The sequence below is a fragment of the Pezoporus flaviventris genome, unplaced genomic scaffold (genome assembly GCF_033815535.1).
Source record: "Pezoporus flaviventris isolate CSIRO_AGI_PZ_B2104156 unplaced genomic scaffold, CSIRO_AGI_Pfla_v1 ptg000097l, whole genome shotgun sequence".
NCBI lineage: Eukaryota > Metazoa > Chordata > Aves > Psittaciformes > Psittacidae > Pezoporus > Pezoporus flaviventris.
The window spans coordinates 5,383,344-5,410,408 of NW_026892645.1; the positions used below are offsets into that span (position 1 = coordinate 5,383,344).

The 27,065-nt window shown below is 56.2% G+C and overlaps 2 protein-coding genes across 4 annotated transcripts in view; both read right to left on the bottom strand.

The window, feature by feature from the left end:
* Window positions 1-25,517, bottom strand: ASS1 (argininosuccinate synthase 1). 3 transcript variants are annotated; one of them, XM_061476523.1, is made up of 16 exons: window positions 25,381-25,474; window positions 23,481-23,533; window positions 22,785-22,896; window positions 22,266-22,334; window positions 21,817-22,005; window positions 19,545-19,601; window positions 19,000-19,074; window positions 16,774-16,844; window positions 16,376-16,406; window positions 12,562-12,652; window positions 10,729-10,813; window positions 9,654-9,718; window positions 5,671-5,802; window positions 2,286-2,442; window positions 860-925; window positions 1-342 (listed from the first exon to the last, which is right to left on the bottom strand). In XM_061476523.1, the coding sequence occupies exons 1-16, from the start codon at window positions 25,429-25,431 to the stop codon at window positions 288-290; spliced, it is 1,359 nt and encodes a 452-aa protein (XP_061332507.1). In that variant the 5' UTR covers window positions 25,432-25,474; the 3' UTR covers window positions 1-287. The 3 variants fall into 3 exon arrangements, with proteins under 3 accessions (XP_061332507.1, XP_061332508.1, XP_061332506.1); XM_061476524.1 differs by having other exon boundaries at window positions 23,481-23,616; window positions 25,381-25,428; XM_061476522.1 differs by lacking the exon at window positions 23,481-23,533 and having other exon boundaries at window positions 25,381-25,517.
* Window positions 25,518-26,252: 735 nt separating this feature from the next.
* The window catches only part of HMCN2 (hemicentin 2), a 34,729-nt gene continuing 33,916 nt past the window's right edge, over window positions 26,253-27,065 (bottom strand). The window contains 1 exon segment of the mRNA XM_061476628.1: window positions 26,253-27,011. Coding sequence (XP_061332612.1) covers window positions 26,669-27,011 — 343 coding nt within the window. The 3' untranslated portion in view covers window positions 26,253-26,668.

Sequence of the window (27,065 nt, forward strand, 5' to 3'; positions counted from 1 at the left end):
TCGGGGAAGCGCTGGGCCAGAAGAGCAAACAAACAAGGCAGGAATAAAGCCTGGCTCTCAATGAGCGGACCCCGCGCGCGTGTGCCTGGGGTTTTATTCCTTACCCCCACTTCTCCTCCGGCCAAGCACCTTTATTTAATGATTGCATTTCACTTGCTTGCCCCGTAACAAAGCCATCACCTCTGGAAGGACAAGTTACAATCACAAATTACCACCACAATTAGCGCTAGTTCTGAAGGGAAAACAGAAAAGGAGGGGAGCGGGGAAGGCTCCCGAGCGATTGATTGCTATTCATCCTGCTGTACGGTGACCTTGCTCTGGAGACGATGATATTCCTTCAGCCTGGAAAACAGGGGTTGGGGGGGGGGGAACACCCTAAATGAATTAATTGTAAATTAACAGTAATAACACCCATTTCCTTTCAGTTAATTGGAGCAGAATGAGGGGCGTGAAGAGCAGGCGTTTGTTAAGGCCTGTACAGTTTAATTCTTTTTGTTCCCTTTTCCACGAGATAATGTAATTAATTTATCTTAGAGGAGTGTGTGTGTGTATGGGGGGGGGGGTACATGGCGGATAGGGGGAACAAAGCAGTTAACAGGCAATGGAAAAATTAAGAGCCCATTATGTAAATGCGGCATGTTTTACAGCCCCGGTGTTGGGGGGGGATGATCTGTATAGTGGGGTCTGAGGAGTAAGTCAAATAACATGATGCTGTGCTGGGGAAAGCTGTAATTAGGCAGGGCTGGTTGGTGAGGGCTCAGAGGGACGGCTTGGTGCACCCCCAAAGCAAAGGGGAAGAGCCTCTTGGGGGGGGGGGGGTTTGCCCCCTTGGTGAGGGTCCCATTTCAACCCCACAGACCTCAGTGAGTTGATGTTGATGAAGCCGGTGGCATCGGCAGGCTCGTAGTCCCCTTGCACGTTCATGCTGCAGAGAGAAAGGCACCAGCAATGGGTTGGGAGGGCCTGGGGGGCTTGGGTTGCGGTTTGGGTAAGGAGAGGATATGGGTGACCCCTGGTCCAGTGCCTGCTGCTGCCGCCCTTCCTCAGTTGCTGGGGGCTTGGGATAGGGTCCCCGTTATCCCCTGGGAAAGGGGCACATGGCCTTGGGAACAGCAGACACAAGGTCACTCCTAGAGACACAGACCCAAATTTCCCTCTATGGTCCCTCGTGTGCATCAACGCCATTCCCCCCCTTGCATCAAGCAGGGATACTTGCCCTGTCCCAGAGCTGTCCCCTGGGTAGGGCTGTCCCATCCAGGCAGGGACATCAGTGTGCAGGGCAGGATAGCGGTGCTTTGGACCCCTTGGCACTGATAGTGTTTGTGGCCACAGTGGCTGGTGCTTCACCCACCACATCCCAGCTCCGATGCTTTCCTACATCCCCCAAACACACGGCTCATTTCCCAGAAGCCACAAACCCTAAAGGAGGAAGTGGAGGGAAATAAAGAAGAAGAAAAAACCAGAAAGAGTTTACAACGATTTTACCTCCCCTGACGGGCTACAGAAAAACCTCTGTGCTTTTATTTTTGCTCATTCGAGTGGTTCTGACCTGCTCTATAATTACGTTACTTTCTACCTACTGTGCAGAGGCATTTCCACACAGCTCTGCCTCTCACAGCTTTCTCTCGGGTTCCTGTGACGCCGTCACTCAAAAGCTTTCAAACCAGCGATGTAGAAATCAAAAAGAAAAGGAAAATGGTTGGAGACGCAGGGAGAATAAGTGCCCCTGCTTTTCTCTCCCTCTCTCTTTTTCCTCCATCCCACCCCCCCTCCATCCTCCTTTTTTTTTTTTCCTTCCCTTTTTTCTTTTTTTTTTCCCCTGCTTTTTTTATATACTTTATTCATTTAATCTCTCCAAGTGAGAGTGCGAAGCATAATGAAGGGTTGGGACAGATTATTAGGAGCTGTTGATTTCGAGGGGGAGGGAAAGGGGGAAAAAAAGGCAGAGAAGAGAAAGAGAGAAGATAATTTGACATTTACTCCGACTGATCTAAACTCATTCGGGTGTATTTATGGCTTATAAAGTGTTTAGAGAGATTGAAAGGGGTTGAGGGAGGGCTGGGGGGGAGCGAGTGCAAGAGAGAAAGAGAAAACAACCTGAAGGGAAAAGCCAGAGGGAAAAAGAATAATATTGACTTGAAAACATGGCTCGTGCTTTGGCTGGGAGGATGGCATCACTGGGAATGGGATAAGACGGGATGGGATGGAGTAGGACGGGATGGGATGGAGTGAGCTGGGATGGGATGCTCGCTGCCACCCAGCCTGGTCCCCCACACCCTGCTCACCTCACCAGCTCCTCGTTGTACAGCGAGCGCGGGGACTCCCTGCCCAGGATGTAGACCTGCCCCTTGAGCACAGAGAGGCGCACGGTGCCCTCCACAGCCTCCTGCGAGCGCCCGATGCACTCCCGGAGGAACTCGCACTCAGGGCTGTGCCAGAAACCTGCGGGCAAGAGGAAGGGTGATGGGGACAGCGGGCAGGATGGGGTGGGGGGGACAGGGTGACCAAGCAGGGAAGCAGGGATGTGGTTGCAGGACTGGGAGAGGGAGATGAGGTGCTGGGACACCCAGGTTCAGCTCTGAGGGATGGGGACCTCACGTGTGTCCCTTCCCCTTGGTGGCCCTTGGGTTCCCACTTGGAAAAGGAGGCTGGAACTGGTTGGTGAAGAAGAGTCAGCGAGGCCATTCTGCTTTCAGCTTTGTTAAGTATGAAACTGCCACTCAGCAAACACCATCTCGGGAGGGTCATGTAGAGACAGAGGGACACAGATTTGGGGGGGATCGACTCCCAGCCCCCAGGAAGAGGTTGAGCCGCTCTCCCCTGAAATAGGGCCAACCCCAACCATAAGCTCTGCTCATGGGCAAGTTTCACTTGTTCTCCCTATACTCCCGGAGCAAGAGGCTGGTGGGACACACGGAACTGGTGCTGACACCCACAGAAAACTCCATCCAACCCACAGTCATGGCAAGTGCCCCCCCTCCCCACCCCAGCTCCACATGGTACTGTAGCCCTCCAGCACCCCAGGTCCCCCAGAGCTCAGACAATGAGTGCCCAGGCTGGGTGTTGGGGTGATGTGTTCACATCGCAGCCCCCCGCATTGCCATCCACTGAGGCCACCTTGGGTGCACAGAGGGGCTGTGTCCCCTCCTATCCCTAAGCGGGGTAATTAGCCGGGGATACCTGGAATAAAGCCTGGGAGATGGAAAGGGAGATAGAGGTGGAGAGAGAAAGAGCCCATTCACCACGCTCCGGTCAGCCCCAGGTTTTATCTCCCCCATCGCCCCCCGCTCCCGCACACCGGTGCCCTCTCACCTTTCCCTTCCCAGCTGCGCTCCCACCGAAGCCATTAAAGCAACAAACAGTTTCTTTTGTGTTTGCCCTCATCAGCCCCTGAGCCGGGCCGTGTCCTGCAGCCTCATCCCTGTGATCCGTGCAGCCCCATCCAAAGCACGGCATCAGAGCCCTGCAGCCCCTCACCACTGAAACCACATCCCTGACCCAAACCCCACCATGGCACATCCAAGGGCTCCGGGGACCCCATCAATAGCACTGCCATGCAGGCAGGGAGCCCGCATCCAGGCAAATACACCCCTATTTAGGTAATACCCCCCCCCCCCCCCCCCACAACTCTTCAGCCATCAGGATTGATGCAGGGCTGCCGCATCCCTGTAAAAAGCAACCCAAGACACATTGAAGTAATAACCAGGTACTTAAATCCTGACTCTGACAGCTCCAGGTGTGAGGAAGCATCCCCCCTCTCCTCGCCCCCCACCGCACACACATTCCCCATTGGAAGCCGATCCCCCTTAATGACCTTCCTGCCTTGTAACCTCCATCCTGCCCTAATCACAGTGCGAGTGGAGGGACAATGGCATTTCCACACCTGGCTGTACCTGCGGGAGGGGAACCGGCTTCAAAGCCACTCCTCCACAATGGGATCAATAGGATGGGGGGGAAGATAAACACTAATTCTCCTAACATCAGGACTAGTTGCAATAATGAGGTGTTAAAGGAAGGTGAGCTTGAAAGCCTGGCCTCCGGCATGGGGACCCACGGGTGCTGTTTGCACCCCTTTGAGGGTGTTCCTTGGATTTTGGCTCAGCTGCTAAGGGACCATGCTGAAAATCCCTGGGGATTCAGCATCTGGAGCCAGGGAAACAGCAGCCCTCACCTGGCAGAGGCAGGGAGGGAGAAGCAGAATCACGACTCCCAGAGTGGCTCTTTAATGTGGTGGCTTCACAGGTGAGTGGTGAGAAATAAACCAATGGGTTTATGCTCAAACTAAGAAATAAAACAGTCAAAATAAAGGCAGTGCAGGACTAAGTGTAATAAAACCAGTCAGAGGCAAGAGCAGCAGCAGAGAGTGAATCAGAGGCTGTGATGCCTGCAGCCTCAGAAGCTCTTGCCCTGCCAGGTCGCTAAGTATGGTTTAAGCAGCAGAGGCCTGGGCACTGCAGAGGAAGATACAGGAGGGAGCATCCTTGAAGGGGAAGGTGCTGAGGACAAGCACAGGCATCAGAAACTAAAGGGGAGAAGGCAGCCTGACCCAGTCCCACTGGATCTGCTGCTCCTGAAGCCCAAGCTCCCAGAGTCAGGTTGGTTTTGGGGGATCTTCCCCTAGAAGATCACAAGGGAATCACGCCAGCCACCTGGCTTAGAGGGAAATGCCTAGAAAGAGATGGGAGAAGGAATTGGGAGGCTGAGAGATCAGGACATACGAAAGATTAAAGTGTTGTTTGGCTGAGAGACAGGAATATCTCAGTGCAGGGTTCCCAGGGCATCAGCTCTGAACTAGACCGGGCACAGGACATGGGGCACACCACTTAGAGCCACGCAGCAGGCACCAGCTATGAGCAGCAGTGTTTTGAACCCACCTACGGCTCTTTGGGCTAAACCTGCATCCTTCAACTTAGCACCAGCAATGAGATCGGGGCTGATCCATGGAGCAGACCCTGGGGCAGTGCTGATGTCCCTTCCCGGGGGTGCCATTCCCAGTCCCCCAAACCTGGCAGCACCCACCCCAGCAGTGCAGGGCAGGGACTGAGCTGAGACCCCCTCAAACTCATCACACGTGAGCAGATCCGCACTGCAGGAGGAAGGGCAAGGGGCCTGTTTCTGTCCCTAACTGCTGCTGACAGCCAGTGTCCCCTTGCCCATCACAGACAGTGCTGTCCTTGCCGAGCCCGGCCGTGCTGGGAGCCCCTCCTGTATCCCTGCAAAGCCACAACCCGCAGTGCCGCTGTGTGGGCTGCACGTCGCATAGCACGGCCGGGACCCTGCTGTCCCATAGACCCTGGACCACGGTGGCTGGAGGGACACAAAGGAGCCGTGAATTAGAGCCTGTGAGACGTGAATGTGTTGGATGGGGCTGCGAGAGATGCCTGGAGCATCCTGCGTCTGCAAACCCTCCTGGAAGGCAACATCACCTCCTGGAGGCAGGCATAGAGCTTTTTTATGGCACAGAAACAGGCAGAGTATGGGGTCGAGCTCAGCCCCTGGCATGAGCAACCCTATTTTTCACCCGTTTTCAGCCTTAAAATCCACACCTGAATTTTACAGCCCGAAGCACATGTAGCAGTAGGACCTGCCGCAGTAGCAACAAGGGAGGAAGAGGAGGAAGGCTGGGAGGATGCTGCGGCGGCAGGGATGGACTGCAGGACCATACGTTACCATTGTAAACCAGCTCGGCGAATTTCAGGGCGAGCCCTTGCTTGATTTTCCGTACTTCCCGGTCCATGGTGAAGGCCTCGATATCTAAATGCGCGTGGTGTAGGATCGTTCCCGCTGGGGTCTCATAGATACCTAGCCATTTTGCCAGGCAGGGGGAAAAACAGAAAAAGAGAGAGAAACGAATGAGGCCAAAACTGTCAGCAAATGACAAAAAATAATGACTTGGCTGACAGAAGGAGCCGTGGTCGAGCGCATTCAGTCCCGGCTCGCTGTAAAATGCATCTGTCATTATCTTCATGCTGGGGCCGAGACAGTCCACTCCGCACCTTGCGGAGAAAATGTCTAGATTCCCCTCTTTGAAGAGGCACTCTGACGAGGGTAAATGACAGCCTTTGGGAACCGATCCCCCCGCCGATCCCTGCCCAGCGCTGCGCCGCTGAAAACCTGTAATTAAAGGAACGATGCGGGGCACAAGCACGGGGAGCGAGAGCCTGAAATACCCTCCTCTCCCCTCGGCCGCTGGGAGGCAATGAGGCTACCTGGGGGCTGAGGAGGGCAACCTCATTTGGGGATGGCAGGGCCCCCCCTTCCCATTGCATGAGGCCTGGGGATGGAGGGATGCTTATTGTTTTGGTGATGGGGGCTAACGCTGCGGGTGAGCTGCTCCCTTTGTTGCAGCTGCTCGGGGATTATTTGCTGCACAATGTGTTTACTTGGCGCTTAAATATCATAGAATCGTAGAGTCAACCAGGTTGGAAAAGACCTTTAAGATCATCAAGTCCAACCATGAAGATGAGGGTGGCCATAGAGTGGCTTCAGGTTGGATGTGGGTGGAAAGGTGAGGGGGGGGAATGCTGGGACAGACTGGTGTGGATGGTACCTGCCCATGGCTGCTCCACCAGCACGTCCCCTGCTTGTCCCCTCCCAGTGCCGGGCACCCGTGCAATCGCACGGCCATGGGAATGCTGAAGGAAACCTGCCCAGTTGGGTTTTGCTGGCACATAAAGAAACCCTATAGGAAACCGTACCTGCCAAAGGGGATGTCCCTGCAAACAGCAGAGAGAACGGGTGAGAGGAGCCCATGGGGGCTCAAACCTGTACCGGGATCTGCCCACTCTGCTCTGGAGAGCAGCACAGGCTCAAGTGAGTCCTGTCCCAGGGTAGCCACAGTCCCATGGACACGGCAGGAGCCCTGTCTACCATGGCAGCCCAAGCCCCTCCATCAGACCTCATCCCTACCAGGGTCCATGATCTCAGCATCCTACAGGCACGGGACAGGCTCCGACTGTCCCAAAGAAGAGCTACCCCCTCCTCTCAGGCCACCCCAGCAGTGCTGCAGCCTGGTCCCCAAAGGCAGCTGCAGGGTTCTCACCATCCACCCATCCCCACAGTGCTACAGCAGGAGACAGCCAAGTTAACACCAAATCCAGCCATCCCCATGGACTTGGTGAGCACAGAAGGCTGCTGTTTGCCCCCTCCAGCCCCTGACCATGAAGCCCAGATGCCACTAACACAATTCATATTCCCTCTCCTTCCCCTTAGGAGGTGTTAAACCCAGTTTGGACTGAATGAAGATACGGGTTTACGTCTTGACCCCTACCTCCTGCCGTTTGCCTGCACCCCTGCCTGTCCCATTTGACCTGATGCGAAAGGACCCCAGAGCAGAGCGTGACAGCCAGGGCAGAGGGGAGAGGGGCTGACATCCGCTCTCCCAGCCACCGAGGAGACAAGAGACACCTTCAAAGTGACACTCGCAGCGTCTCCAAGTGTCTATTTTCATCTCCCCGTGTTTACAGGGAAAAGACAGAGGTGTCAGCACCGCAGCCTGGCGATGCTTCAATCACCCCGTAATTACTGCTGGGGAAGGGGGGGGGACGTGCAGGGGGGCAGCCAAGGAGACAGCTGCTGCTGCTTAAAATCTGTAACCTCTGCTGTCAGTTCAGCTCCATCCGAGCCGCTCTGCTGTGCTGAGTGCGGGCTGGCACCCCTGGGACAGGACGGGATGCGGTGGCTTCCCGAGGGGAAGGGGACGGCGATGCTGCCCATGGGAAGATGCTGCTGGTGCAAGGTTGGGGCCAAGCGTGGCCTGCTATGGGTTCATCACAGGGAAAGGGTTTCCCCCCTTCCTCCTCCATCAGTGCGTTGAGGGGAGGAAAAGGGAAAAGGAAAGGCGAGAGCTGAGGGGAGGAAAAGCCGCAGCTGAAGGCAGCGCTCGGCTCCTTTGGCAGCAGCCGTCCCCTCCTTCCCGCTTCCTCCCCACTGATTCAATTTACTTCACTTAATTAGCCCCCCTTCGGAGTTAAAAAGATAATTTGATAATGAGGATGTGAAAGGCGGGGGAGGCAGCACCAGGCTCCTGCCTGCAGCCAAGAGCCCCCGGCTGAGCCGTGCCCCCCCCAGCCGGCTGCAGCGCCGCTCCCCAGCACCCCATAATTAGCCACCGTCCTCCCAGTAAAACAAATATGGCAAAACCGAGTTAATAGGGCTGGAAAGGGTGGTGGGGGCACGCTCAGCTCACCCCTCGCCCATTAGGCCTTAATGAAGTTCAATTAGGAGCTTAGTAAAAATCAATGCAAATGAGTTTTGCTCTTCTCCCACTCCCCGGGTCTGGGAGGTGAGGGAGAGGAGGCACCTTTGCTGCCACCTCTATGGCCTTGGAGGAGGTCATGGTCATGGAGGAGTCTTGCTGTGCTGCCCGTGCCTCAGTTTCCCCTGCAGAATGGGTTCCCTGAAGAGAAGGAGCTCCCTGTGCTGCCCCAAGTAACCTGCACAACTCAAGCCCATAGGGCCTCCACATGCTGCTGGGATTTAAGGGATCATGTCCCACCTGCAAACCCAGGTCCTGTCTCCTTCTGTTCTAACACTATTGGGGTCCAAAGTGTTCCTGGCAGGGGGGTTGGTGGAGCCGCCCCGAGCTGCTCTGCATCCCAAAACCAGGTGGGTACCAGCAGCATCCTCCTGCTCCTGCCCCATCTCTCAGAGCAGATTTCTGGGACGTTTCTCTTAATCCCCAAGAGCAAAATGGGGGCAGGATGCTGCTCACAGCAAGGGGGAAACCCCACTGTCAAGGTCTGGTTCTGGTACATGAAGCACCCAACCTTGTTATCCCCACAGCAAGCCCGGTCCTCCTGCATCTGCCGGCACACACAGAGCACCGATCGCTTGGCAATGTCACACAGGAGACAGACATGACAGATAAATGGGGTTTAGAGAAATTATTGAATGCTGAAGGGTCACTAGAGCTTGTCAGTGCCTCTTAGAAAAATAAACCAGATTTTGACAAATTACTCAGCATCCTGCATGCAAATGCACGGGCTGGTGCGTGCGGGGCTGGGGTTTCGTTTTCCTTCCTTCGTTTGGCTTTAATTTGGTTATTCAAACACACATCAAATGATTTGGGGTTTTAGTTCTCACCTCTCGAAGCCGATGCTCTCTGGTGGCCTGCAGTGGGGAGGGGGACCACAGGCTGAGCCTTACCAAAATATGTGCTGCTGCTCTGCACAGAGGGCAAGTGTAAAGAAAGGGAGCATTTAATTAGGTATTAATGAGATTGAAAACGAAAGAGCAGGGGTGAGGAGATGGGAAATGATGCTGAGCAATCTTGATACTTAGTTCTGCACGGGGCTGCAGAGATTGCCAATGAAGCTGATCCTAATGGATGATCAATACTAAGAGTCACAGCCTCAAAAGCATGGATAAATCAAAGAATTGGCTTTAAAATCCCTCAGTGACTCGCATTGGCCTTCTGTGCTTTGTACCTGTATTGCAGAGCCTTGCGCCCTCCAGGACCTCCCATGAGCATCTTCTCACTGGAGCCAAGTCTCACCCAAGACCTGGGTCTTTGGTGGTCCCGAGGCTGGTGCAAGCAGTGGCACTGGCAGCGAGCAGGTCTTGGGTGAGACTTGTCTCCACATCCCACCAGCGTTTTCCCTTTTGTGCTGATTTTAGGGCAGGGATGGCACTGTCCATGGGTCACTGCTCACCTCTGGACTTCATCCCAACAAAGCGGTTCTCCACGATGTCGATGCGCCCGACCCCATGCTTGCCCCTGCCAAGGAGAAGGGAGATTGCAGCATCCACAGCAGGACACAAGCAGAGGGTGAGAAGGGTGAACAATAGGGGATAAACCGTAAATGACAGCGTGGCCAGCCCCTGAGAGCACTGGTGCCCATCAGTAATGACCCCCGCGTAGGGCAGGTGACAAGGAGATGGACTCTCTCTTTTTCCTCTCCTCCTGGCTGTGCCACCATCCTCGATTGCCACTTGGGCCACTGGAAAATAGACCAAGTGAGGAGGCAGGATGCTCCACAGCTGTATTCCCAATGGCCAAAGTCATTTTAAAACCACTTAATTAACACTTAAGAAGTGAATGGGAAAAGTTCATTCCTATTCAGTGCCGGGGGGATAAAGGCAGAGGCACAAAGGAGGATGGCATTTAGCATGGGATGGGAGGAGCGGGTGCCCTCGTGGGTGCTGCTGTATTCTTGTGCCAGCTAGCAGGAACTGGGCATGGGGTGGCACAGGGCAGAAAATCACAAGGTGATAGACTCAGCCAAGTGTGTGTCCATGCCCCCAAAACCCCAACTCTACACCCAAAAGGCACATGGAGTCCCCATGGGCATGCAGGGTGAGGTGATGCCCCCAGGATGCAGGAGCTAGAGTCTGGACTGAAGGGTATCCTGCAGGTAGGGGTGCCAAAGGGTGCCAAAGCCCCCCCTCACCCAGCCATGCGGATGGGGCACACAGTAGATGCAGGGGATGTTAATAAGACTTTTTACCCCTCCTCATGCACAGGGAGCAAAGCCCTAAATACCCCCTGTGCTCCTAGCCTCAGTGCCCAGCTCCGCTTGTTGGCATGACCGATACAAGTGGGACACAACTAGAACCCAACCGGGGCCATCCCATCCTTTCACTGCCTACCACTACCCATTGTGCTCACTGGGGTGTGCCTGCTCCCAGCATCCCGCTTCCACCCCACACACTGGGTACCACGGGGATGCTGCCATCCGGGGTGTGTGTGTGTGGGGGGCAGGATGCAGGGGACACCGTGGCACTCACGCGATGTCATTCAGGTACACGAAGAGCTCCAGTGCTGTGCAACGAGTGGCTCCATCCCCGGCATTGGTGACCTTCACAGGGACACCTGCGGAGGACAGGCAGGATCAGCCGGTGTCAGGATCCCCCCTCTGGAACATCACCCCGCAGGCGTTAAATAGATGTGACAGATATGAACTCTAAATAACTTCTTAAAAAGGCATATCCAAGCTGGTACAGGGGGGAGGTTGGGGGGGGGGGGGGGCCCACCTCGGGAGAGAAGTGAAATAAATAAATAAAAAAGGCCATAAAAATGTCTGTCCTCCCCCCCCTTTTTCCCCCTCTTTTCTCCTTCTCTCTTTTTTAGGGCCTATGAAATTGCAACCAGGCCCTTAACTAATTGAATTTCACGCTCCGCAATTGTCTTACGGCGCAGCACCTTCTGTCCCACCAGCCCCTACCCGCGTTGGGGACGGGGGGAGTGTGACAAATGGGTGTCCGTACCCCCCCCTCCTCCTTCCCCTACCAGCATGGGGGGTGTCTATAGGGGGACCCCTGCGCTCGCACACGCACGCACACGCACCCCGCGGCGGGGTGCTCCCCGCCATGAATTCATTATCGCACCTTTTCTTTTCCCTTTTTCCCCCTTCTTTTTCCCTTAATTTTTTTATTTGAAGGGCACTGGGCAGGAGCTGGGGGGGTGTGGGGGGGGTGATGCTGAATAGAAAAGAGGCATTTTTCTTTAGCGGTGTGAAATGAGCAATAAATGTATTAGGAAGCTGACAAGGGGGCTGCGGGGCCCACAAAGAAAAGCGGTGCGGAGTTGGAGGCTAATCCCCCCTCCATCTGCCCTCCTCATTACCATTTAACGCGCTATCAGTTGCCAATCAGCCTCAATGCCTCCCTTTCTAGTCTTTATTACCCCCGCTACAGCCCTGTCTAGTGATGGGGGCTGTCAGCTCCCCCGCCTTGCACCAAAGCACACCCCCCCCTCCCTTTAAACCCCCTATTTTCCAGGGGTTTATAAACTCAGTTGTAAATTACTATTAAATGTAACTCGCGGCAATAATGAACCTTAAGCTGCTTCTCGGCGCGGGCCCCCCCACTCTGCGCCCTCCCCTCGCCCCGGCTCTTTCTATTCGCATCCTCTGGTGGGGAATTGGCCGGGGTGCGCTCGGCAGAGAGCCGACGGGGCTGGGGAAAGCTGCTTAGCCTTTAAAATAGTTAATAATTAGATTAAAACTTCAAATAAATTAACTAGGGGCTGAATGGGCCGCTGGAGGGGGGGGGGTGCTGCTCGGTGCAGGGGGATCATTATCATGGAGCAGGGATGCTGGTGGAGGGGAGGGGGTGATCCTGCTTGGGCTGGGCTCGCTGCTGCTGCTGCTGCCAAGGATGGATAGTGGCATGGGGACTGCGTGGCTGCCCCATGTCCCCTTCCCTTGGGTGACGGCTCCAGGGCTGGGCCTTGCTGCTCGTCCCAGGGGATGGAATGGGGTCTCCCCGTCTTCATGCAAAATGGTGGCACCGCTGGATGTGTCCTGCTGGACCGTCTCCCAGGCTGTGGCACTGGCAAGGACACCTTTATGCCACAGAGCAAGAGAGGGACCCTGTGCCCACTGCATATTGATGGCTGTGGAAGGGGCTCGGACCCCTTTCTGCTCTTGGGGGGGGGTCACATCAAGCCCCTTGAGATGTCCCCAAGACCCTCTGCACAAGTCAGAGACCCCCAACACCCTGCATGCATCATCCCAAGCCCTGATGCCACAAGCTGGGGCTCGCCCTGGCTGCCTCTGGTCCTCACTGGTGTTTGGCTTTGGGGGACAGAAGAACAAGGGGCTGTAAGGACACTCTTACCCCTCTCAAACTTGATCTCCAGCACATCTGGGGTGTCGGGAGAGGTGGCTGGATCACGGGTCTTCGTGTAGAGCCCAGGGGGAGCCTGATTCTGCAGGAAGGGGAAGGGAAGAGAAGAAAAGAGAGTCAATGGCATTGCCATGGCCAACACTACCAGCAACCCCATCCCTGGCCTACATTCCCCATCCCCAGTGTATAACCTCCAACCCTGATGTGCATCCCCCATCCCTAGTGTACAGTCCCCATCCCTGGTGTATAACCTCCATCCCCGATGTGCATCCTTCATCCCTAGTGTACAGTTCCCATCCTCAGTGTATAACGTCCATCCCTGATGTGCATCTTTCATCCCTAGTGTACAGTCCCCATCTCTGGTGTATAACCTCCATCCCTGATGTGCATCCCCCATTCCTAGTGTACAGTCCCGGTCCCCGGTGCGAATCCCCCATCCCAAAGCACAGGGCCAGCACTGCACAGCACCGGTGCTTACCCGGGCCCCAGGAACAAAGGGGTTGGAAGAATCAGCCATTTTTTCCCCTCAACTTGATCTCATCTCTCCCTCCGCCGCCCCCTCAGCTGGAGGCGGGATGGCTGCGGAGAAGCAAGTCAGGCAGGGAAAAGCGGGATGCGAGCGGCAGGGCGGGCGCCCGCACGTCCCCGCGTCGGGGACCGGCTCATTCCAAGCTGACCGAAGAAACTAATGAGGAGGCCTGACCCCAGCAGGTGCTCCAGGCACACCGGCTCTTTCATGGTGTCCCCGGGGTTAATACACACGGGGGAAAATAGAGGAACGAAACAAAAACCCATTTCAGAGCACATCAACCTTTATGTATATTGGGGTTTTTTTTCACCCCCCCCTCCCCTTAGATTTATGGGAAAGTGGCATCTTATCGCTGTCGGAGCCAGGCCACCGGAGGCTCGGGTGCTGAATTGCTGCAATTGAAGTGCGTGCCAGAAGAGAGGGGGGGGAAATGTAATTAAAAGCAAAAGCTTTCCATCCCAGAGAGCAAATGCTTTGCAATTTCGTCTGACCCCAAAACATCTTAGGACCGGCGTTTGCAAAGCCCTGTCTCTAAAGGGATTTCCACCCACCCCCCCACCACCATGCAGCTACAGCTATGGGAGGTGGAGGGGAAACTGAGGCACGGAGCATCCAATGCTGTGGGAAGGGAGGAAACAGCGAGCAAGCGAACCACAGAGCAAGGCTGTGCTTGACCAACATTGGAACGTTCAAAGGAGCCTCCACTGACCTAAAACCCCCTGTGTAAGCACCACAGGTGGAGGTTCTCCAAATCAAGCTGCTCCTGTAACTGGTTTAGTGATGGTAACCTCGTATTTCCCCTCAAAATGTGGCTGGTTGGAGATGGGGCTCTGAGCATCCCTGGGCAGCAGGGCCCTGCCTGCACTTGGGGCTGCCCTGGTTTCTCCTCTCCTTTATAAAGCACAACTCTTCTCCTGCTCTCTTTTCCTCCCTTCTCTCCCCCTTTCCAACTAAAGGATGAGGTAGAAAGCCAGGGAGAGCAGAAAACCAGCAGTGATTGCTGTAAAACAATTTCAAGCTTTTTAAAGGGAAAATAAATTCCTTTGCGGAAGTTGTTTTTTATCTGATATTTTTGAGGATGGGCAATAAGCATTTCAGTGAAAACTTCCTTTTTTTTGTCCCTCACTAAACAGCAAAGCCCCATCGCTGCGCACCAGGGACCCCTCACCTCACCGCACACCCAGGACACACATCCCAGCAGCAACTGCTGCCAAACCCTAGGAACACAGACGCAAATCCCCAGCAAAACCACTCCGAGGTGCCCATTTTGCCTCGGTTTTGCCCCTTTTCCCCTTGTTTTAACCACAAAGCGCCTCCCCAGTGCCCCCCGCGCACAGATTACACGCGCTGAGGATTTCAATTTTACATCGGCTGGCCTTTCCTAGCCCTGATCACACTGATTAACCAGACAAACCTGCACGAGATGATGGAAAACTTGGAGTTCAAAAGGAAAGATGTGGGGGGGGAAGACTGGAAAGTATTAAAAACTCTTTACTAAACATTGGAAGTCAAAGTCAGGCAGTTTCCAATTTTCCGAGCCAACTATGAAAGCCCCTATTAAATAAAATAACTAAATAGAAATAAAAGTGACATTTGGCTTGCATTCCATCATTACGGGTGCGAGGCTGTCCTCTTTTTATTCTCCCTCCTAAAAGCACAGTTCAAATGACAAATAGTTTGTTGCAGTGTATCAATGCCTTCTATTTATCCCTCCCCGCAGGGGGGCTAGTCCTGCAATGTCATCTTTAAAGGGGAAAAGGAGGGGGGGAAAGGGGGGAAAAAAAGGGGAAGAGTGTGTGGAAAGAGAGAAAGGGAGGGGGAGAAAGAAAGAAGCAAGAAAAACGGGGCAAGAAGAGAAGAAATTGGAAGCAAATGGTCCATGAAGTAAACCATGATGCAGAGCTATCGATGCCGCAAATGGTTTATTCATCCGGCTGATATTGTTGTGCCCGGGCCTGAATGAACTCTTTCAGAGTGCCATATGAAGTTAAAGCAAGTAAATTTCTATCTTTCTCCGCATTAGCTGCCTCATTGCCCTTCAATCGGGCCTCACAGAGGCAGAAAATAGCTCAACCATCTGCTTTCAAATCCCTGCGTTTGGCAGGTCCCGGGGGTTTGGGGAGGGGAACCCACGGTGCCTGGCACCCCGAATCCTGCCACGGTGCCCAGTGCTGCTTCCCGGGGTGGGGAAGGGGATGGTGGTGATGCCATGCTCCTGGAAGCCACCTCAGGGGCTGGTGGAGGGAGAGGTACCCGAGTGGAGGATGCTCAAGGGGGTCAGGGCACTGGTTTGCCCTGTTTTCCAAGCTGGCTTTGGGAAGGAAGCAGGCTTGGCAAAGCCTTGGGATTGGGGGTCTTCCCAGAGAGGTGCTGGATGTAGAGGGATCAGGATGGGTGCACAAGGAAGGGCACGGGCAGTCCTCCACTAGCTCCAGCTACAGGCATGAAAACCCACCCCTGTGCCAACCGGGCTGGAGGAAGAGCCCCCCCATCCCCGAGGACCCAGCTTTGCAAAGCCTGACCCACAGACACCCCTCCGGAGGGCACTGAAGAGGGAGCGGGACCCCTTTTCCACCTTCCTCTTCCTCGCATCCCCGCCGGAGGCACGCGCCTGTGGTGCGCAGGCTGCGGGCGCTGAGCTCCATCCAGCTCCTGTCTCTCTCCCCCTCCTCTCCCTGACTGTCTAATTAGCACTGATGGATAGTTTCAGGAGCATCGTGACCCGCTGGAGCATGAACCGTGCAGGCAGGGGCCAGCAGGCAGCCGGACCACGAGCACTGCTGGAGGCAGCCGGGGCTGGTCCCACACATAGGATCAGATACGGACAAGACCTTTAAGATCATCCAGGAGTGATGTGCCATGCTCACAGACACCCATTGCCACCAGGCTCCCAGCCCTATTGCTAGGCAATGCTGCCCGGGATCTGGTGGTCCCAAGGGTCCAAAGAATCGCTCCATGCAAGAGGATGTTTTATCCCGCATCCCTTTTGATATTGGGGATGGGAAAGCACGGAGGGACCTGCAGGCACAAGCAAGGGACCCGAGCTGCAGAGGCCAACCCAGACCTCTGCCACCAGCACCTCATCTGTCTAACTGCTCCTTTCTTGCTGCCCCATGACATTGTCCCCTCCAGTGTCACCCTGAAACGGTCCCTTCCCCTTTTCACATCGGTGGCAATTAACGTGCTGGGAGAGGCAGCAGGGCCTCGGCACCATGGAATTCCCAATTAGGCTGCAAACACACGAGACACCCCGGCCCTGTGGCTGTGATCCATTACCTTGGGGTTCTCCAGGATCCCGGCTTCGTAGCTGCAGCAGGCAGGGAAGGAGAAAGAAATCACTGCACCTGCAACCCCAAACCCCAGCAGGACAATTCCCCCCCCAGTCCCAACAACCTCATGAGGATGGGTGTAAATACATGTAATGGGTCTCCAGGGGCTTTTAGCAGCAACCCTGCAAGGAGTACCAAGCTTGGGAGATGGATGCTGCCATGTGGGACATGGTCAACGGGGCAGAAAGGGAGGTTGGAGGTTTTGAGGTCACTCCTACCCAGCATGTGATAGGGCAGCTCTGTGGGTACAAAGAGCTGTCCTGGCCATGCAGCACAAGGGGAAATGGAGCCCTCAGGATCTGGGTCCTCACCCCATAAGAGCTCCCCACCTGCCTGGCCTCTCACCTGATGTGCATGAGGTTTTCATCCATGCTCCAGGGTGTCTGGGGCGTCACGGGCACCGGGATCCCATGTTTCTGCAAAGGGAAGAGGAACAGAGAGGGAGCGAGACAGCCCACAGGGAAAACCAGCCCACGACAGCACCAGCTCCTGCTGGGATCAACCCAAAAGCAAGGTGGGCATCCCTGTTCCTGACCCTGGGCAATTGCAATCCATGAGGATTGCCTTGGGGATCAGGGACATGTTGTGACTGGGAGGAGAAGGAGCCCAGGAAGCACCCCAGGAACCCCAGTGATGGAGATGCCAGCAGGGATGCTGTGTGCTTTTCCCAGGTCCAGTATGGTGCATTCCCCCAGTTGGGCTCCTCAGCAAGAGGAGGTGACATGGGGACAGAAGTCCCCACAACCACCAGATCCTTTGCAGCCTGCACAGGGCTGATGCTGAGGACAGGGCACAGCACGCTCATCCGCACAGCCTCATGCGGTGATGCGGACACGCAGCGGCATTCCCGGGAGCCCACGGTGCCCACGGACACGCGGCCCCTCTCGGCTGCCTCCCGGCGCGGTGCCGAGCCCAGCTCCCTAACAAGGTCACAGCGCGCTCCATTATCCGCTGACATTTCAATGGGGGAAATTGCCTGTGAAGACGAGGTGAAGACACCGGGGAATTAGAGGGAGAGGGGATGGTGGTGAGCAACAACCGGAGCCAGCGGGAACATCGCCCACCCTGCCACAGCGAGCCAGGGATGGAGGATGCAGCACGGGGCTCCTGCTGTGCCTTGTGGGGTCTCTACATCCCCGGGCAGAGCAGTGTCACCGCAGCAGGGATGTCAGCGAAGGGCTCTGCCAGGAATAGAGGAGCAGGAGCTGAGGAGACTCCTTGTTTGCCAGGAAGAGTGGAGGAAATGCTTGTGGTCGTTAAATTGTGGTCATCGACCCAATCACCTGAGATAGGAGCAAGGTTCTGAGGTGCCTCCTAAGGCTGCAGAGGGACTGACAGCTCTGCTCCATCCCACTGGGCTCTGCCTGCTTGATGGCTCACCCTGGAGCGGCATCCAGGAGAGCTTCACCTTTCTCATGAAGGTGTTTTGGCTTTGGCTGGTTGTGGGGATGAACTGGGAGCAGGAGCAAGGCTGGGTCCAGCCCCTGGGCAGCAAATCTACAGCAAGAGCTGGGCCACAACAACACGGATCCTCTCTTTCCCCAGCATCGGCAGAGCCCCAGATGTCATCATGTTATAACTCCCTGAGCACTGAGGCGAGCACATCAAGGACCTGGCCACTCACCACCCTCTCCTGAGCATGAAAGAGAAGGGAAACCCCTGTTGTTTTTAACACTGCACATAACCAAAAGGTACTACAGACCCTCAACCTTTCCTCTTTGAGCGGGGCCCCAACCCATTCCATTTCCCTTTCCTCCCCCCAACTTCCAAACAAAGCCCGAAGAAAACCCCCTCAAACAAACGCCCCAACCCCAAAACACATGTTCCATTTTCCATATAATAAAACCGCGGCGCTCTTAATAACTCCCCTATTTGACAATTTGTTTGGCAACATATGGAAAGCTCTCGTAAACTCGCCCCTTCATAATACAACAGCAGATGGCAAACACAATCCTCGACACGCCGCTCTCAGCGGCCCTAATGGGCTCGGAGGGCTCCTCTCCCCGCACTGCATCCCTCTGGCTCCACACCTCGCCTTCGCAGGGCTCACCCAGGCAGCCTCGATGGCAGCTACTTAAGAGCTCAAGTAATTTTCTGGTTTATGCACAGAGCTGCCTTTTCCCTTTTGATTGATTGAGCCGAGTTGTCAAGCACCGCCACGAAGTCGCGGAGGAAGAAAGGTACCCTGGTGGGCGCGTAAAAACCTGATGCAAAACTTCTAATATGTTTTATTGCAACTTGTACTTCAAAAAGGAAGGGACAACAAAGGTGAATGGATTTGCTTTGTCTGTTACGCAAGTCAGGGAGCTGGGACCCGTTTCCTTGGAAAGCAGGTTACATGAATAGCCAGGTAATTATGGAGCTTTTAAAAGTAAAGAGAAAAAGAAGGGGTGGGGGGAATAAATCCCAACCAGAAGCTCCAGCGTCGTGCTGCAGGGATGCTGTGCAGGGCTTGCAAGCCATGGTGAGCATCCCCAAGCATCCCACAGCTGAGCCTAGCATCCCGCATCCATCCCAAGCATCCCACAGCTGAGCCTAGCATCCCGCATCCATCCCAACCTTGGTTCCTACCTTGGCATAGTCCATCAGCTCGCGGCGCCCGGGGAAGCGCTGGTAAAACTCAGGCATCCTCCATGGTGCGATGACCTGGTGGTGGGAAGCAGCAGCATGAGATGAGAAGCTCCCGGCCCCCCTGTCAGCCCCTTGGTCCCCTTTTCCTCCCCCCAAGCTCCCACATAGGAAAGGGCTCACTGGGGGAACAAGGTCCCACAGGCTGTTAGTCCCACAGCTGAAATCTAATCCCAGTGTTCAGGGATGGAGTAACCCAAACCCCTGACCCTAACAAGGCGCTGGATGCAAGGGGGAAACAGGCAGCATCGATTATCTGGCAGCTGCCTTGGTACTGTTTCCTCCGTGGCCTCATGGTGTTTGGGGTAAAAACAGGTCAATTAAGGATCATTACAGCCCCCTCAAATGCCAAAACGTGGCTCCATGCAGCTGGCAGATTGTTAACGTGAAGCACAGCCACTTGCATCGGTGTTAAAATTCCCCACCGGCTGGGGAGGGGGATAAAAGCCCAGGGATGGGGTCCCAGGGGGCAATTTTGGGGGCCTTACCTTGATCTTAGGACATAGAGCGTAGCAGGTGAGCTCGAACCGAACCTGGTCGTTGCCCTGAAACATCAATGGGAGATGCTGAGGGTGCATGGGAGGTGGGTGCCCTCAAGCTGGTCCAACTGATGGGGGATGAAGCATCATCCCTGGACCACCTCACTCAGAGCCATAGAGGACCCTCAGGAGAGGAGCATGACCTGGCAGGGCTGCAGGTTTGGATTTGGGGAAAGAAGCTGAAAAATCGGTTGGAACTGCTAAAAAAAAAAGGAAAGGAGCATTAAAAGTGCAAATGATGAAACAGCAGCTCCGTGGCTTCATCCATGGAGCTTGGAGGTTAATGAGCTGATGGGTGCCGGCAGAGCACGTGTGTGTGACAGCACCTATATGCAGCCTCTGACACCCTGAAGTCTTCCATGCAACACTGGAGACCTCTGGCACGGTGGGCAAGGACCCACCGTTTCCCCACTCTTGCACAAGGCCAGGACCAAATTCCCCTCAGCAGAGAATGCCACTGGGATGGGATTGCTGGCAATTCTCATTGGAAAACCAGGGATGAGGACCCATCGATGTCTTCCATTCCCACAGCAGGAGGGGATGAAGGATGCCACGACCTGGTCTAGCTCTGTGCAGTGGGATCACTCCTGGTCCCTCTCTATGGCTGGTTTAAACCCAAAATCACCTTTCCTGGTACTCCTGATGGCTGGGTGTGCAGAACCCTGATGCAGCTCATTCACCCAAGCGTGGAATTCTTTCCTGGGCTGACACTCCTAAAACCTGAACGAGCAGACACCCAGATTGGAGTATTTCACCCCTGCAAGCATCAGAGGACACACGGAAGGAAAGGGCAAGCTGGGGAGGAAGACCATGGTGTGCTGGAGGATGCAGCAGCTCATAATTAAATAGCTCTGAACATCCCTTTATCTTAATTGGCCCATGCTGATGAGGTCCCCCTAATGAGGGCAGGTAGCCAGGAAGGGGTGAGGAGTTTATTGCTTCCAAGGGAATAGCGCTCACCAAAACCTGTTTTCCACCAGCTCCAAGGGGCCTAAGGACCCCCCTCCACACCTCCTCTTGGCCCCATTCTGGAGGATACATTTACAACCGGGCTGGGAAATCCCTGAGGACTATTACACACAAGCAAGTACATCCACCAAAGCACTCATTTCCCTTACAGGCCCAAAACAAGTCCATCTGCTCGGGCAGTGGGGACACCGCAGATGGTCACATTTAAGGCTCCAGGGCCAGGATTGAGTTACCCACAGTCAGTCCTGCCTGTGCCTGTGACTTAATGGCTTGGGGAGTGGGAAGAGCCTGGAGAGCACCCGAGGGTGCCCCTGTGAGTGGGGACATACATGCTGGTGGTACCCAGGAGCAAAGAGGACATCATCGCATTGGGAGTCTATTCCCATTGAGCGAGGGCTTTCAAGAGGGGGCTGCTGGAGATGGGTGACATGGATGGGGAAGGGATATGGGGAAGCCACTGCAGCAGGAATGAGTTATCTCAGCCCTGGGGCCCCACAGTTACTTCTCTGCCCCATCTCCCCCTGCCAGCATGCCCCTTGGCTATCTCCTGGCTGCACCTAACACCCCTCTTCTAGTAGGGCCTGGAGACACTCAAACCAGCCCCCCCAACCCCAGCCCCTCGCATTGAGACTTAAAGGGACACCTCACCTTTGCTCCTGGTACAAAACAAGCAAGGTCTACACTTTGAGTCCCTTCAGGATGGGGAGCAAGGGGCACCTGCCAGATCCTGTGTGCACCCACAGCACCCAAGGGCCCTGCACAGTCTTCTATAGTGACAGTGCCACCTTGCTCCTGGTGTCCTAGCACAGGGCAGGGGCTGGAGGTGCTGGGGGGGTGCCCACATAGAGGATTCCTCCATCCCGAGCATCCTTTCCACGGTCTCTGGCTGCCTCTAGTGGCAACGTAGCCTCCCTGCGGCCGGCGGGGACAACGGGGGATGGAGAACGGGACGGGAGCCAGGATGGGGATCGGGATGAGGACCGGGATCCCCGCATCCTGCCCGGGGTGCCGGCTCGGCTCCTGTCCGTAGCAGCTTTCAGACAGCAGCTACCAAAAGCAGTGTTTGGCCATGACCCAAAAACCCTTCCGATGGGGAAATGGAACCGAAATTGGGCAGAGGATTCCCCGAAACAAGAAGGAAGTGTCGAAACGCGGTTGGGCTTTACACAAAACACTGTGCACCCCTCCTGGCACCCACAGCTTGGCCAATGGACTGACCAGACCCACCCTGATACCCCTCATCCTCCCTTACCTTGCCGGTGGCCCCGTGGGCGACGTGCTGGGCTCCCTCCCGCTGGGCCACCTCCACCAGCCCGCGGGCGATGCAGGGCCGAGCCAGCGCCGTGCCCAGCAGGTACCGGTCCTCATAGAGAGCGTTGGCCTGCACGGCGGGCCAGATGAACTGCTCCACGAACTCCTTGCTGACATCCTCGATGTAAACCTGCGGGGATGGAGGGAGCCTTGTGATGGGAGGGTGGCTGCAGGGAGGTCCCACTCATCCAGTGCAGCCAAGGGTCCCTTCACCTCCCCTTTCCTCCACTGCTTTGGAGCAAAACCTCTGGGAAAGGGATTCCTGGCACTGTCCACACTCCCTGCAGTGGCCCCAGCCATGGGATGCGAGACCCCAAGGCTCAGCCCCACAGCAGTGAGCAGAGGATGCTCAGAGCCCCCCCAGGCACCAGAGGGAGGGGGCACTGTTACCTTTTTAGCCCCCAGTGCCAGAGCTTTCTTGCGTGCTGCCTCAAAATCTTCCTTCTGCCCAATGTTGGCCTGGAATGGGGGGAAAAGCTCAAAGCCGAGTTTGAAAGGAGACCACAAAACACAGTGTGAGCCCAGCCTGGAACAGGGCATCATGCAAGGCACAACAGAGCCCATTGCTGGCCAGGCTTGAGGCCACTCAGGATGGGTTTTCCCTAGGATGACAACCCATGGGGCCCCATCACCCGCTGCCAAGCCCCTTGGCTGTGCCCAGTGCACTGCCCTCATTAGCAAAGGGTTATTTGCTGGCAGGACTGGATGTACTGCCCAGGACTGACAGCTCAGCAGAGCAGCACCCAGGCTGCACTGGGGTTAACCAGGGAGAGCAGGGTCACACCATGGATGTGCACACACCAGGACCCCTGTCACCCACTGAGGTCTCCAGACCCATAGCTCAGCATCGCCTCCCTCCCCAGCCCCTGGGGACAGGGTCCACGTGGCAGTGCTCAGCACAGAACTCACCAGGTAGGCAATGACACCATAGCCCTGCTCCTTCAGCCACACCAGGATGCACGAGGTGTCGAGGCCCCCACTGTAGGCAAGCACCACCGTGCCCTTGGTCTGAGCCATGGTGCTAGCAAAGCAAAGGGGTTCATGAATGGGTTGCCCAGGGAAGTTGTGAATGTTCCATCCCTGGCAGTGTTCAAGGCCAGGTTGGACAGAGCCTTGGGTGGCATGGTTTAGTGTGAGGTGTCCCTGCCCATGGCAGGGGTTGGAACTGCATGATCTTGAGGTCCTTTCCAACCCCTAACTATTCTATGATGGCACCAGCCCCTGCACTTGCTCGGTGCAGGGATGCTGCAGCCAGCAGCTATGAAACACTTCCCAGTGCCCTGGACTGGCCATGGGCCATCACAGTCCAGCCAGGTGCTGAGGGCTCTCACAGGGTGAGATGTTCTGGGCATCACAAACATTACCTAGGGGGTGAATAACCAGGAAGCAAGAAGCACAACCCACAGCAAACTAAACACCATCAGTGGCTTTAGTAGGTAGAAGAGCACATGGCGGTGCTGGGACAGGCTCTCTGATGAAGAGTGAGAACAGGAGGAAGAGCCATATCCAGGCTGCAGCTCCCAGCCGTGGAGAGCACCCTGCCTGCATGCCATCCAGGGTGATGGAGCACGCCAGCACAGTGACAGAGGTCCCCTTTGCTCTTACCTTTGCTCCACGCAGCTCTCCCAGCACAGCCTGCCCTGTGCTCTGCAAGTACCCTGCAAGACCGGGGGCCAGGACTCAGCCGTGGGGGAGATGCAGCCCAATGCCTTGTTCAGGCACGACAAGGCACATCAGAGCCCTGTGCCAGAGGCACTGCCGCAGCAGATGGGTGCAGCACCCACCAGCATTGCCCAGCCCCCAGTCTGATTAGTGCTTATTGGGCATTTGTCTTAATTACACTGCCCTGAGGTTTCTGCCAGCCTGAAACACCTACATGGGGGTTCGGTGCCTCTCACCCTTCAGGCAAGGATATCAAGGATTTCAGCCAACGCCAAGAGGTGAAGGATGAGGCAGCCCAGAGCTCTTAGGGAGTGATGGGGGTCCTGCTGTGGGAAGGGGCCCGGGGCTGTCCCTGCAGTCCTCTGAATCCCAGGGCCCCTTGAGGAGGCGATGCCAGGTGACCCTTGGACCACAGAGCCAGGCAAATCCCATCCCATTCCTGCCGCCAAGTCAGCACAATCCTGCTGTTGCCAGTGGGGAAGGCACGGTGCCGAGCTCCCCAGCCTGGCCCAACCAGCACCTTTCCCAGCAGGATGAGGTTATAGCAGGGTGTAACCCAGCACCCCGGTCCTGCCAGCGCAGTGTGGGGTCAGCATCCCACAGGGCAAGGCTTGGAGCCGGCGTGCTCCTGCCAGTTTCTTGCTGAAAAGCAAAGGGATCTGGCAGCCCCGTAACCACAGCTCAGCTCCCTGAGCCTGCCCGTGCCCGTTGTGCTGCCTGCACAGCACCCAGCTTGTGCAACCCGTGTTTCCCTGCAGCCAATGCACTGAGCTGGGGAGGCTCAGCCAGACCCTTCCTCTCCGGGGCGTTTACAGGAAGGCAAACACAGTTCCCAGAAGGGCCCAGCCCAAGCGTGGCCCTGCACCAGCTGGGCAAATTCCCTTCTTTACCCCCAAACCCCATCCCCGCCGCAGCATCACTGTCCTGACTCAGCACCTCTGAGACTGGGCACGCTCCCTTCACAAGCGGCAGGTTAAGGAAACACATCCAACTATTGCCTGCTCAGACATGTCCTGCTGCCCGCATGATGCCCAGGGGCAGTTTATCCTGGGGACACATCCTGCATCCCAGGAATTGTGTGCGGCCACCAGTATTTCCAGCTCCGGTAACGAGGCTTGTGCCAAACCTGCCTGCTCAGGAAGGGAGAGCCCCAGATTTTTGGTGGTAGGGGATAATAAATCAGAGCAAACAAAGCTCAATGGAGGGGAATGTGGCCGGGACTTTCTCAGCCCTGATTATTATTCTGTAGCCATTTCCTTGTGGGTTAGGGCAGGGTTTTGGCTGGAGCAGCTGCGGCTGCCCTGCTCCACAGGAACACCACGTTTCTGCTTTGAAACCAAGGGAAAAGTAAGAAATCAAAGGGAAGAGGAATAAAAAGCCTGAAACTTTGATAAGGAGAGGAACCACCTTCACCAGCCAGGCTGGAAGAGGATGGGGCAGGCAGCAGCAGGGGCTCCCCAGGGGTCCCTGCAGCAGAGGTATGTGGGGCTGTGCTTGCTGGTGCTGGGTTTCACCCTAGCATCACTCCTCCATCTTATGGGGGTCCCATCCTGCCCCCCGCATCCCCAGCCGAGCTCCCCGCTCCCCTCCCTGGGGGTGGACAAGGGGACCCCTCGCTGAGATGGGACTCACTTGGAAACCCCAAACTGAGGTAGAAGGGGCTTAACTGCACCTCCCAGCGCAGGGAAGGGGCTGGGATCCCCCTGCCCTGCTCCTACAGGGGCCAGCAAGCTCTCCACCAGCACCCAGGGGTGCAGGAGACCCGTGGCTGGGTGGAGAGGGGACAGATCCCGCAAGGCAAAGGGCCCCCTTTCCCCTCGCCCCATGCCATGCCCGCACTCACCCGCTCCGGGGCCCGGCTGCCCTGGTCGCTCCGGTCCGGTGCCTGGAGCATCCTCCTCCTCCTCCCTTATAGCCGGGCACAGGCAGGCGGAGTCGCCGCGGGACTGTCCCCTCCGTGGGCACCATCCCCAGCGCTAAGGGGGGCCGGTCCCACCGCGAGCAGGGGGAGGATGTGCCCGGCTGTAATCCATCTGCTTTTGGTGCTGTCACCAGCGTCCTCCCATTCCTGACCTCCACAGAGCACCCCTTGCTCTAGGGAACCCCACAGAGCCGCCTGCTCCAAGGAGAGAGAATGGGGCAGGCAGAGATGGGGCAGGGGGCTGCGCATAGGGCAAACCCACCTTTCCCCATTGCACGTACCCAGAGGACCCCAGACCAGCAGCAGAGGCGGTCCTGAGGGACAGGAAGCTCCTAGCCCCAAGGACACAGCCTTTATAGGGAATGTCTGCACACCTGTGAGCTCCAGTGATGGGGATGTGACCCTCACCTAGTACCTCACCCATCATTACACCTAATGGCCCTAACCTGGGGAGCTGTGGGCTTTGGGGCCAGCACTGTAAAGGAGGACTGAGCAGCTGTTTGGGACCAGCCTCAATCTGCGCCATGTGCAGAGAGACCACGTTCTGCTCATGCTGACCAAAGGATCTGACCATGGGGCAGGATTGCACCTTCAGATGCTGGACATTGGCCATGCAGCATTGCCCCATACAGACAATCTGCCTTCTATGGTCCAAGGCCACACAGGGAGGTGTCTAAGACAGCAAGTCAGGGCACTCCTCCCGCATGCGGAAGGAAGCTGCTTTCTTCAGGGACAGCTGATATTTAGCCACAAAACACCTTTATTTAGGAAAAAAAAAAAAAACATAAATAATTAAGAGTACACAGAAACCAAGTGGGCTAAAAAAGAAAAAAGGCTATTTCAATTTAACAAGGTTAATGCCAGGGAGCCTGAGGTTGCCCCAGCCCAGGGAAACCCACCCTGCACCCTAAGGGGGACCCTCACTGGCCTCTGTCACCCAGCTCATCCCCTATCCAAGGACTGATAACGGCCAAGGCCACTCAGGGCTGTGTTTGCTCTGAGCTGCAGGTTGCGACAAACCCCGATTGCAAGAGGCTGGTGGGGAACCTCGTCCCCCCCATGGCCCTGCTGAGTCAGGGACCAGCCAAGGGTGAAGGCAACCGAGGGGTCTGGGGGGAGAGGAAAGGTGCAAGCTCAGCTCTCCCTGAGCCGCAGTGGCGAGGGACAGGAGGAGATAAGACCCCACATCCCCTCCTGTCCCTCGGCTGTGTCAGTAGGGGTAAGGCGAGACGGAGATGATGAGGATGAAGATGCTGGGCGCCCGCTGCCTGCCCGGGGCCAGCGCCTGCACCTTGAGGCGGTGGGTGCCGGGGTCCCGCAGCGGGCGCAGGGTGAAGATGATGCCGCGTCCGTGCTGGGTGCGGAGGGCGAAGGGGCTGCCCGGCTCCCGCTCCAGCAGCGTGAAGAGGGGATGGCGGGGAAGGGCAGAGGCCTGGGTGAGGTGCACCACGGCCCGGCCGGCAGCGATGCCGAGGGGCAGGGTGAGCAGCTCGTACCGCAGCGTGGGGGGACCAGCAGAGCCGCAGTCTGGGGTGCAGAGACCCACACACAGCCTGCACGAGAGTTGGGGGATGCAGAGGGGTGTCAGAGCTGGGACACTGGGGTCC